General features: G+C 40.5%; 1 protein-coding gene across 1 annotated transcript in view; it reads left to right on the top strand.

The window, feature by feature from the left end:
- LOC104618497 (histone deacetylase 5-like) overlaps positions 1-12,066 on the top strand; it is a gene marked incomplete at its 5' end in the record, with an annotated part of 98,825 nt that overhangs the window by 78,262 nt on the left and 8,497 nt on the right. Inside the window, 2 exons of the mRNA XM_010284112.1 lie at positions 4,466-4,550; positions 9,704-9,857. Of these exons, the coding sequence (XP_010282414.1) occupies positions 4,466-4,550; positions 9,704-9,857 (239 nt within the window). The remainder of the gene's footprint in view (positions 1-4,465; positions 4,551-9,703; positions 9,858-12,066) is intronic.

The raw sequence follows: 12,066 nt of genomic DNA, 5'->3' as shown, positions 1-12,066 counted from the left end.
TCCTGCTGATGATGAAAAGTTGGCGTTTTTCTCCTTTGTGGAATTCAGTGTGAATCTGGGGCTTCTTGCCAGCTAGGCAGTGAGCTCTGCCAAGAGGGCCTGGACTGTGTTAAAAAGGGGTTATTTGCCAGAACAGGTAAAGTGTTTCTCTCTCCAAAATAGAAATATTCATGGAAGTGAATATGGCCTGAGATCAATTTTAAATTGCATGGTAAACTTGGTCACAATCTTACATCCTCATTGTTAATCTGAGTCTAATACTAGAAAATAATTAACACTGAGTCTAAGCCACCTGTCAGCTGCTGCTTGCATAAACCCGGAGTCCAGAAATTGATCCAGAAATAGAGAATTAGGTGGAGTAGGAAACTGGAGCAATGTATGTGCCAGAGGTCAGCATGGTGACATCAAAGTCCCCAAGGTGGACAGTGTTAGTCCGGAAGTGGTTTGGCCAAGGAAGCGGAGAATATTCTGATTCCAAAGTTACATCTGTCCAAGGCATTCCTTGTTTTTCGGGGACTGGTAGGTGCTAATGACCCGTTGTGCCTTTGAACCTATTCCCTACTGAAAACTGACTCACTTATGTACCGCATTGTAACAATGGATCACAAAAAAACCCCTGCCTAAAGTGCTTATATATAAACAGAAAGTACAGAAACTTTGAGAAGATTGCTAATACAAGAATGCAGAGGACCTGTGAGACCTTTGAACTTAGTCCTCTGTAATCATAGGCAACCCTAAGAGCAACAAGTCTTGGTGCTGATATGCTTTTTGCACAGTTTATCTGGGAAAGGGAGGTTGTAGCGCTTCTTCCAGCAACCTGGGCTTCCTTGGGGATCCTGCCTGTCTTCTCCCCTTCTGCTTCTGTCAGGACTCTCCATGCTCCTTACCTTGTGTTTGCAATTGCCTCACTTTTCAGTTATCTGTAACTGCACTGTGCAATAACCTTCACTGAAGCTAATCTTGGTGCTTTAAAACGTGACAGTGCTAAGGACAATGCAGGTATTGCTAGATTTTCTAGATTTTCAGTACAGACTGCTGTAGTTTCAGATTCTCTCTTCATTCCCAAGGGTCATTTCAGATCACCTTCTGGGCACATGCAATTTCCATCGTTAATTCCTTCTTCAAACAGTTGTTGATATGCCTGTGGCAGATTTTGGCGGCCCAAGTGATTTTTGCCCATTTACATTGTTTTTCCTACTTTGAAAATGATTAGTGGACACAGTTTCTACTTTCATCTGCTACTTTCGGCACAAAAGCCCAATTCAACCATGTAAAAGCTTTGAAAATGTGACCCTTTGTGTCTGGTCCAAACTGTCTCTCTAGTGGTTTGGTTATTTCTGCACTGACTTGAGCTGTTCGTCTCTGAAAGATTTCTTTTCTGACAGTGTATTTCCAGTGCTCTTTTCAGCTTCCTTTCTGTTAGCCTCCAGATTTAATAGACTTCATGATCTGAATGCCAATAAGTGTAGGAGGGAAGGTGATGGTGCCATATATGCCAGGTGTAGAGTAATTTCTTTTGTTCACTGTTGGGCCTAACTGCTGATATTTTCCAGGGACACCCCTATGTCTATACAGTTGTATCCAACCAGTGGATAACTGCCAACAGAAATCATTCTTTTGAATGCAGTCTCATTTCAAAGTATATAGAAATAGCTGCCATGACCCACTGGCTTTATTTCTACAGTGTTTTTGTAACGGTACTGCATTTGGGCTGAATAGGGTATATGATGTAATGAACTTACTTCTGGAACCCAGTAAGGTTTCCCTGATATGGAAGAGGATCCAGGTTCTGCCTGGCTATCCCTAAGGGTGAGGAGGTAGAACAGCTCTGGAGCAGAAGCTGAGCTTGGGGTACAACATGAAAGTTTCGTGGAAAAACTTGTTAAGGAAATGATCAAACACAACTATTATATTCATGTCACTTACAGATCTGTTAGTAGAGATAACAGATGGAGTAAGGGTTGGCATAATTGTTGGATGTCTGACACTTTTTCTTCTTTTCTTTAATAATTCATCATCTTATCCCGATTTCTAAAAACACATCTGCCATTTCTAAATATTAATCTGATACGTCTAATGTTCAAATATAGCCTACTCGTTAAACAGTTTATTTCTGTATTGATAAATAAAGAGGTGTCATTGATATATTAGGAAAAATCAAGACATTTTTTTGGCTCCCACAAAAATCCAGCTCTGAAGAAGGCAACAAAATATTCACCTTTTAATAGGAAATCTCCTTTATCTATCTCTGCATCAGTTGCCCCCAGCTTAGTAATTAGTACAAGAGGTCTGCAGGGAGGATCTCAAGGTACTCAAAGGGAAAAGCAAGACACAGCTCTCAGATCTTGCAGTCTGGCAATTTCATACCTTGTACTATTATTCCTACTGTTATAGCCTGGAGTTATTTTGTCCTACTTCAGCGGACTGAATTGGTTGTCAAAGCCTTAGGAATTAGGAAATTGTCAAAACAGAACCTTAACTTACTGTTCACTTCTCCTTCTGTGTTCCTGCGCCCAATACGACCAAACAAAACTTCAGGATTTTGTCCTCTTCCTGGACAAATAATAGATTGCTTTAAACAGAAAATAACAAGTGATAAAAGCAAGTGCTGTTTATCTACATAACCCAAGGTATGGATTATTAAGATTATTATACTGATTATTGTTCTAAAATCTGTGAAGCTTGATCTGTTGGTGGGCATTTTCATAAATATGCATTTTTCCCCCAGGTACCAGCAAGACTTACCAAATAGAGTAATCTATGAAGATGGTGAAGTAAATGCCATTTAAGAATTGCAAATGTATCTGTAAATATTATTTTTATTGTAATTGCTCTCTTTATTCTAATCCATTATATGTATTAAACAGCAACAATCTTCCTTTGCAATTTGGCCTCCTCAGTAGCCAAGTAGAGTTGGGACCCAGTCAGATCCTACCAGCACTTCTATGAACACTTGCTCACTGCCCAGAATGGAGTGATTTATGCTATTTTTTTTTAAAAAAAAAAAAAAAAAAAAAAAGTGCTATTGTTTGTAGCCACAAGGAAATCTTCCAGCTGCAATCCCATATGGGATTCTAAGGAAATAATGACATGAACAGCCCTATTCACTTTAGTTACCGGGACTCCTAAAGAATGGTGATATTTGCAATGTCTTTATCACTGACAGGCATTCACTACTGATCATAATGGTAAGGTCCCAGAAGTTCTGGGATTTGTAGCTGAGCTTGCTTAAAATAGAACCACTAAGGGTGTATCTACACTGCAGTTACTTCCCACTTTGTGTACTTGGATCAAAGCTGATTTTATCTAGTTAGTAGGTAGCAATGCAGCGGTAGCAATCCGGAGGACAATATATGATGGCTACTGAACTATTAACTTCACAGAGGAAGCTACTTGGGTGGGCTTCACTTGACCTAGTTTAAAGTAGACCCAGGCACGCTTAAGAAAGGAGTTTTGTCTGCAGTACAGATGTCTCCTGTCAACGATGGTCAAACTTCCTTAGCTTTAGAGAAGAGAGATTGGTATTGATATCACTCTTCCTTGCCTACCTTGAAGCAGTTGCTACTACTGGCTCTGCAGGAAGCAGCCTTAGCAGCCTATGTAGGAAGCGAAAAACTGGCTGGACTCTAAGCATCGTTCAAGAAGAATATAGTTATTACAGTACAAGAAGAGGCATTTAGCCCAGATGACCTTTTACCCTTTTTCTGGGAGAAAACGTATGGAAGGTGGACAAAAAAGCACATGTGAATGCATTTCAGAACACAGTTTGCTTGGTCTATCCATTGCAAAGCAACAATAGTAACTGTGCAGTAGCTGAACCCATCTTTCTGCTAATTTACTATGATGCAGCCCTACTCAAAGAACATACAATTAAAACCGGTTAATTAAAATGCAGCTCACTGTAAAAAACTTACTTAGAGAACTCTTACTGCTGATCTGCATAACCATTTTTTATCTACTACTTTATTTGAAATTAATGCAAAGCTAGTAAAAGCAGCTGTGTTTTATGGTTTTCCCCTATAAATCTTAAAATGCGTAAGATGGTTAGATGTAATAACACCAGAAAAATAAAGATAATAGAGCGCACACTTCGATTCCAGTGTGGCTTCAGCAAGGTTTTGTTTGGAGTGCCCAGCTGCGTATACAGACGCAGTGGAATTTGGTTTGTGAGGAACCTACAAAAATTACACAAATAACTAGCATTTTTTTAATGAATAATACACAGACATGCACCTGCTTCAGAGACTCCATAGATTAGTCTTGCAGCCAATAGAAAAGCCCCTTGGAATTCAATTACATGGCTGGAAAAGAGAAAACAAAATCATGGCTATACTTTTAGAACTGATACCAGCAAAATGTTAACCAGTTCTTGGGCTGAGCTTTTCCTGAGGATTAGATTGTTTCAGTTTGTTTTACTTCCCTGTGGCTTATTGAAAATTTATATTATTCTATTCTATTCTTGCAGCTGGAGCCTCTCCCGGAAGATATTGTGCACCAAATCCCCAATATGAATGCAATAGCTTCTTTAAAAAAGACCACTGAAATTCAAAGTATGTTTCTCAGTTTGGGTTGGTGGGTTTGGGGTATTTGTTATTATTAATTAATGTCATAGACATTAAACTATTGTTTCAGAGAAAAGAGAGGGCAAATGTTTTATGTGTAAACCAATAAGCCGTGTTTAGTGTGTATATATATATGCTTTTATTTTTCTTTCTTTGACATCTCTTAGTTTCTGCTGTGTATTTAGCCCGGAAAAAATAACCCATTGAAATTATTTAGAGCTTTCCAATTCCTGATTATTCCCAATTCTTTCCATTCCACAGCAGCTTGAATGAAATAATAGATGTTTGTCAGTGAGAAACGGGAACAGAGAGGTAAATTAGAGCTCTAACAAACAGTTTCTTCAGATTCTGTTTGTGCAGCCCCTTTAAAGTTACTTGCTTTGAGATGTATAGGAGCTTGTGATAAAGTTCAAAAGCAGAAAATGGGCACTGATCCATGGAACAATGTTAACAAATATGTGATTTTATTGTGTTTCTGATGCAGAGGGTACTTGATTGCTTCACTTTCGTGCCCTGACTCCAACCTTTTACTACCCAGATGCTTTTTTAGGGAATTTGGTCTCACAGAAAAATTTCTTCTTTGCCATCAGTTGCCTTAATCCAACTGAGCAGACTTCCCTTAAATTCTCTAATCTTCTGCTCTCTGCCATTTTACCAAGGCAGTGGGAGCTTCCTGACTTCCGCTGTTTGCTGGCTCCTTAACAATAACAAATGGATAACAAATGTTTTGTTTCATGTTAGATGAATCACAAATAATGGGGATTCATCTGTATAAAATAAATGCAGTTTTTAAAAGGGACGCCATGTATTATCCATTGATCATGCAGTAATAATCAATATGATTTTAGCTGTGAAGTGACAATTAAAATTCATTGTAGGCATATAATTCATCCCTCATATACAGTAGTCACTCAGATATGTAAATGCTCTAAGTAAATCAGCTGTATATGACAAATTCCAGTTAGTTGTTTTTTCTGGGTGGTATGTCCTAGGGTAGCTCATGAGTTAGTATCTTCCTTAAAATTCCCTGTTAATGATCTGGAAGGAATCAGCAAGTTAAAGACATTCATGTACTATTCATGTACTATGCAAGATAGAGCAGATTTGCAAATGATAATAAGGACAGAAAGCTGCACACAGGCCACAGACATTAAGAAAGAATATTCAGTTCTGTTTGAAATAAGACATGTATTTAATGAAAAAGGATCTGAAGCAAAAAAGGGTGAACTGAGAAAAAAAAATTAATATTGGCTCCAGAAAGGCATAGTGCCTTACTAGAAATGCACACAAATCACCGCAGTTCAGAAAGAAGGCAATGGTTTTAGGAACAAATATAGTGTGTGTGTCTAAAAACACAGTTCAGAGCTCTGCAGAGTGGCTTAACTTTGCTTGTTCAGAACAAGGTTAGGTTTGAGCTGAGCTGGTATGGTCACGGCAGTCCAGTGGGCTATTCTTCCGGAACCTAAGTCGGGCTGCTCAGAGTTTGGAGTTATTTACACACAATATTCTATTTTTTCTTGCAGCTATTACCTAAAAGGTTATGCATACATTATTTTGTCTGGAGAGAGACCAAGTGTTAGAGAGGAGTATGCCTGGATGACAGAAAGGGCCACTGAAGAAGTTTAGTGCGGCTTTATGGAGGATGCATATTTAGAGGGAATTAAGAGAAGCAAGTAGATGTTGAATATTACAGGGAGTTATGCAGGCTGAAAAGCATTAGGCTGTGGGGTAGCACCTCAAGAGATGCTGAGAAAGCCCTATTTGTTTGGATGATTGCTTGCATGTATATTGAGTCTATTTCTGTGATCCAACTTTGATAACAAATACTAGCAGTATTTTAGACAAAAAAAATCCCTTCTCTGTGTTTGCTGCAAAAAATTGAAGATACAATACTTAGTTAGACAATGAGAGGAAACAACTTTTTTCTAACTAGAATGGAATTTGTATAAATGTTTTGTTTGTGACAGTGATCCAAAGCTCCTTTGGAAATGTAATACATTTGGAAGTAGTAGTCCCACACCCATGTAATATGCTATTTCTAAACAATCCTCTTCACTAGCTTGAATACCACCCCCAAACTGTTTTTTTTCAAGCAAGCCATGGTACGGCATGTCCAAATCTACCTGTGAAAGGCAATCACAAATGCCTGTAACAGTCACAGAAACATCACTTTTATTATTTCCCGGTAATGATCAGTGCTCCAACAAATCTTTGAGGGAGACTTAAGCACATTTTCATGCTGAAAGCTAAAGCATACCTAGAAGATTGATTTGGTTTCATTGTTTGCTCTTGCAAGCCGTGGTTGCTCTTCAAGTTTTGTATGAATGAAACCAGCAGTATGCTTCATTCTTTCCCCTGAGCTCCACCGAGTTCTTCTCAATGAATGTAACAGCACCAGTAGAACTTCACATTCCAGTACAGCACAGTAGAAATTACATTTTCAGAGATGTGAGCAGTTTGAGGCAGATCTTTTTGAGCTCCTTTAATTGTCAATCCACAGCATACCTCGTGTTTCTAACACAGCTCCTTCGCAGCTGCGTGCTGTGATTGCCTCTCCGTTCCACGAGACTTTGCCTGCAAATCTTTTGGTTGAGCACACATGCAAGCCCTGTACGTTTTGTGCACAACTTATAAATGGTGTTCTTTATAACAAGAAGCTTGCAAAGCTGTTCTGCTTACCACAGGTGTTTGTAAGGTACAGCTTTCCAACTTTAGAGAAAAATCTGCCACTGCTTTTTCACAAGCACCAGAGAGCCCTCTTTTGCACGAGGTACCCGCTGCTACCTGGATGCTATTCCTAATTGGCACTGCTTTAAAATTTCCTCCCACAAGCCACAAACAGCCTGCCATGCGCTCCCCTCCTCCAGGACCCTCCGCTGCAGCATCGGTGCTGCCACCTGCTCCCCGCCTGCCTCTGCTCTCCCTCGCGATGGCCGAAGCCCCTCTCATAACACAATACGCGATGCAGGGAAACGAGGAAAATCACGGATCGCTTGGGAGCGAAGGGCGGTTAAATGGGCACAGAGAGCCCGCTAATACGCTTGAATTGGCCCTGAGTTTTAGTGTTACAAGAAAGTCAGGATTCAGGGGGCAGCTGGTGTGCGAGCCTGTGTGTGAATGAACGACTGCGATGTAGCAATCCTCACTGATGCTGTTTTATTGTTGCTGCAGGAGAGCAACACAGTGGTAGCTGGTTACTAATATTTTATTTTATGAATAAGAGCCCTTGAAAACTCCAGCAGTGAACATGGGTTCATTTCTTTTATAGGCAAGAGGGGGTATTATTCCCATGCCAACAGATTTGATTTTCTTGCACATCTGTTTCTGCAACAAAAACCCCACCCACCCTGCGAACATTTAGCTCATAAATTATAGGGTTTGAATTGGGTGTATATTGCAAAGACTGACTTTTGCACATATGATCTGTGAGAACATTGTGGAATGCTCATATAACTTTTTTGTTTGTTTTTAGTGTATTTTTTTAATGAATAGAGAATATGGTCTCTGAGCACAGTAATAATAGAGAATATTTTTGTCTTGTTTTTATAAAATTTGCCAGGCTCCAATCATTCAGCCTACTGTTATGTACATAACTTTTTAGCTGTGTCTTTCATGCCTTTGGAGCAAAGCCAACCTCCTAACACTTAATCTCAACTTTGTAGGATACTTAATACACTTTACATTTTATCCCCAGAAGGTCCCCGTTATTTAAAGATTCTGCTAACTACTCAAACGTGCACACTATTAGAGTTCAAAGAAACACGCTGGCCATGCTCGCTGGTTGTTCTTACACATTGACTTGGGCTTTCATCTCGCAATGATGTTTTTGAATAAAGACATTTTCAGGCTTTATTGACAGCTGCTTTCTCACTGGAGGGAAAAGTTTATCTTTCGAAAGCCTGAAACTGTGTTGAGAGCTGTGTTACCAGCGAGGGAGTTTTCAGCAGCCTTCGTGCAGCACAGGCAGCACCACTGCTGGTCTGGCCTCACAGCTGTCAAAGCCTCCAGCTACCCTCCGGATAAGCACCTCGACTCAGCCCGCTGCCCAGCTGCCAAAATCCTCCTTTGAGCCCTCGGAAAAGTCTCCTACTTGATCCCCTCTCTTTCACAGCTGTTGAAACCCTCCATCTAATTCCCAGATAAGTACCCTGACCCAACCTCTGCAGCAGCTGCTGGAAGCTTCTTGCTAAACACTGAATAAGCTCTGGTCCAGAGCTCTCAGCTTTCCCAAAGCTCCTAATTTCCAGGTGTCATCCACGTGGCAATTAGTGAGTGCTCAGTGGATTACTGGACCGTAAGAAATACATATGTAAATTCTTACTTGTTCACCTGGTTACCACTAATGCACCTCTGTTTCTTAACAGCACTGCAGTCGCAGACTATTTTATATATTGGTGGTGAGTCACCTGCCATTACTGTTCGTGTTGCTCGAGAAGCTGCTTACTGTCTCTGCTGCTGCAGGCAGAAAGCTGAGAATACTCATGCTTTTAATCCACTGCTGTGTTTTTACACAGCAAACCAGAAATCTCTATTCCTTATGATATCTGGCAGCTTTCCAGCAACAGCCAGTTCATATATGAAAGTTTTAAATAAATTATTGTTCTAGTATACGCCCTGAGGTTGGAGGAGAAAGAACATCCAGGACTAACAAACCTGATTGTTCTGGCAACATCACTTCAGTCCGAGCTGGCATTTCTGACTTTTTTCCTTTTCAAGACAGTGCTGTGTGAGCACTTTGTGCAACAATGTTCGTTTTTCTAGTCCTGTTTGCTGTATATGCATCAACTGTCTGCCATATCAGAGCTCCTAGGTATTAACCCTGCCCTGAACTCCCTTCACCTTGCGGAGATAAAGCCAATAGCTTGTCTGACAGTATGAGTTCATTAGCCTGTGTGTTACTCCTCCAGTTTATTACCTTCTGGGGAAGGGTGTGACACGGCCCTTGGAATGAAAGCGCTTTCCAACTTGGCATTCTTAGGTTCAGAAATATACCTCCTCACTGCAGTCTGAAATTTCAACTGTACTGCTTACACCGCAGTGATTTTAAATTATAATCACCCAGTGTTGAACTAAGTGATTACTGTGCTTGTACCACCATGCTAGCTAAAATTCCCATAAATTATTATGTGTGTTTTCCTTAGGCAAGTACTGGAAGTCAGTGGAGCCATACTCTGTGCCAGTGGATTGTGCTCTGGCTGAGTCTCAGAAACAAGAGAGGGAGGAGACAGAAACGGTATCTGCTATGGCCTCTCTTTCAGTGGATGTCGAGCAGTGTATCCCTCAGGAAGGCAGCAGGTAAGCGTATGCAATTATTGCAGACAGCAAAGCTTTCACTCCAGTCAAGTGAGATGAAAACTGCCAGACTAAGGGTTGTTTCAAAATTATCTGCTAATTGAGGTACCTGGAATTTTTCATCCCTGGATTTGAGTTCTTTCACTTGGCCACTGGAAGCAGAGGTATTCTGTGTTAACAGGTATTTTTTTGGCATGTGCAATTCTTTACTAAAGTTCATGATTAGTACAAGAACCTTGTTTTCTGCCCATCTAATGCTCACTGCTACATAAAAAGTGCAATATCCATATGAGGAAAAATAGACATGATCAAGTGTAATCAACCATATTCCTCTCATTGGAAGCTATTCAAACCTGTTTTAATTTTCTAGGAAGGCATTTAACACACAGTCAGATAAATTTAATAAGGATGGACTTAAATCATTATTAAATGCTATTAGACAAGCATTAAAAATTACTTCCCTGGAAGCAATGGAACAGTGCCAGTATAAAACTTAAAGCAATCCTGACCAGGATCAGGGCCAACATTTTCTGTGTATCGAGCTGAAGGTATACCAGCAAAGAATGAGAATGCTGGTTTTTCCAGCTTGCCAGCTGCTTTTTTAGATTAATGAAGATTGCTTTCAATTTCACAAATTGAGAAAATGATACAGTAACTGCTGTCGGCTGTTTTGCCAATTAGAGATTAAAAAAATTGATAGCTACTGAATACTGTGTCATCCACAAAACAGTATTTCTTCAACGGGTCATTAGGAGTCAGAACAGCCACTGCAGAAGTTCTTGGAGTTTCCCATTTACTTGTTTTAAGGACAAACTTTCCTGGCCTTCTCCAACAGAGGAAGACCCAAAATGCAGTGGAACCATTCGGTTTCTGTCACACAGAGAAAACAGGGGAGGGAGGAGGAAAGGAGAAAAAAGCCTTATAAGGCGACTCAGCAGCTCCCTGCGGGCTGCGAGCAGAGCTGTGGAACGGCGGCAGGGAACGGAGGGAGCTGTGGGTAGGCAGAGCCGAGGTGGGAGTGGAGCCAGAAGGGTCCATGGCTCCCACGTCGTGACAGCAACTTTTTTTGACTCGGTTCTTGCCTCCCGCTTTGGCTCTTTTACGCAGAACTGAACTGATAGGCGTCGGGGGGAAGACGCGGTGCTAAAAGCTACGGGTGTGTTTGGGAGCCAGCTCCGCTCCCAACAGTGGGAGCGCTCATCTGTCAACGAGTTAACAGACATGGCTCAAAGGGACACACAGGGAGCAGAGCTAACTAGTAAAGTTCACAGTATTTACTTAATTACCTTTCTGATTGTAATTATATTTTAAAATAGTATGGCTATTGATGTCATTGCAAAGAAACCCGTATAAAACCTTAGGGAAGAATCCAGGATGAACAGGAGACATATTTTAGATTTGTGAGAGTGCTAATCAGTGCTCAGCTAAGGAATAACGTAAGGTTTGTCATATAAATCTGTGACAGTTACAAGACACTTCTTCTAGCCAGGGACAGAAAGGTACCGGCTTGTGTGTGCATACCTCTGAAATATCAAGAATTTTAGTTGAAAAGTTGGAACTAATGCAGTCAAAAAAAGCAATGCTTTAAATTGTCAGAAAAAGGCTGTGGTTAATTTTGTGTATTTTTACATTGCTCAGAAAAACCAAGAATTGTATTTGTTATGCGCCTCCACTCACTTAAAACTACAGCCGTCAAGAGCAACTGCTGATCCTACATGATTTGAACAAAATAACCCTTTGACCAACACTGCGCTTAATTATTGTATTTATTACCTACATACTGATAACCTGTGACAGTTTCCACCCATTCTGAAAACAGAATTTCAGGGAAGAGCTGAGAGAAATGGAAAAAAAAAAGGATGTGCTGAAATGTACACAAGTGGAATTCATGTGGCTGCCAGATTCATTACACTTCCATCAGTTCTGGACTCTTATAGGGACAAATCCGTCGTGATGAATTGTTCTGTGGAAAAATGACTTCGTTTGAAATATCTTCTGTGGTGCTGCAGAGATTTTTCAGCAGCACAAAAAAAAAAAAATCTATGCACGCATGCATTGCTAAGTCTGTTTCCACATTCGTAACCCACAAAGAAGTCACCCGAAGCCAGATTGCCATCAGAGAGCGACAGGACAACATAAATGCTGTCCCACTGGGCCAAAATTGATAGTTAGGTTTTCTGAGGCTTTGGGATATCATTCTCTTTGTTTTCTT

This window comes from Phaethon lepturus, unplaced genomic scaffold (assembly GCF_000687285.1).
Source record: "Phaethon lepturus isolate BGI_N335 unplaced genomic scaffold, ASM68728v1 scaffold18663, whole genome shotgun sequence".
Classification (NCBI taxonomy): Eukaryota; Metazoa; Chordata; class Aves; order Phaethontiformes; family Phaethontidae; genus Phaethon; species Phaethon lepturus.
The sequence above is the reverse complement of the archived record's forward strand: the minus strand, read 5'-3'. Positions and strand labels throughout refer to the sequence as shown.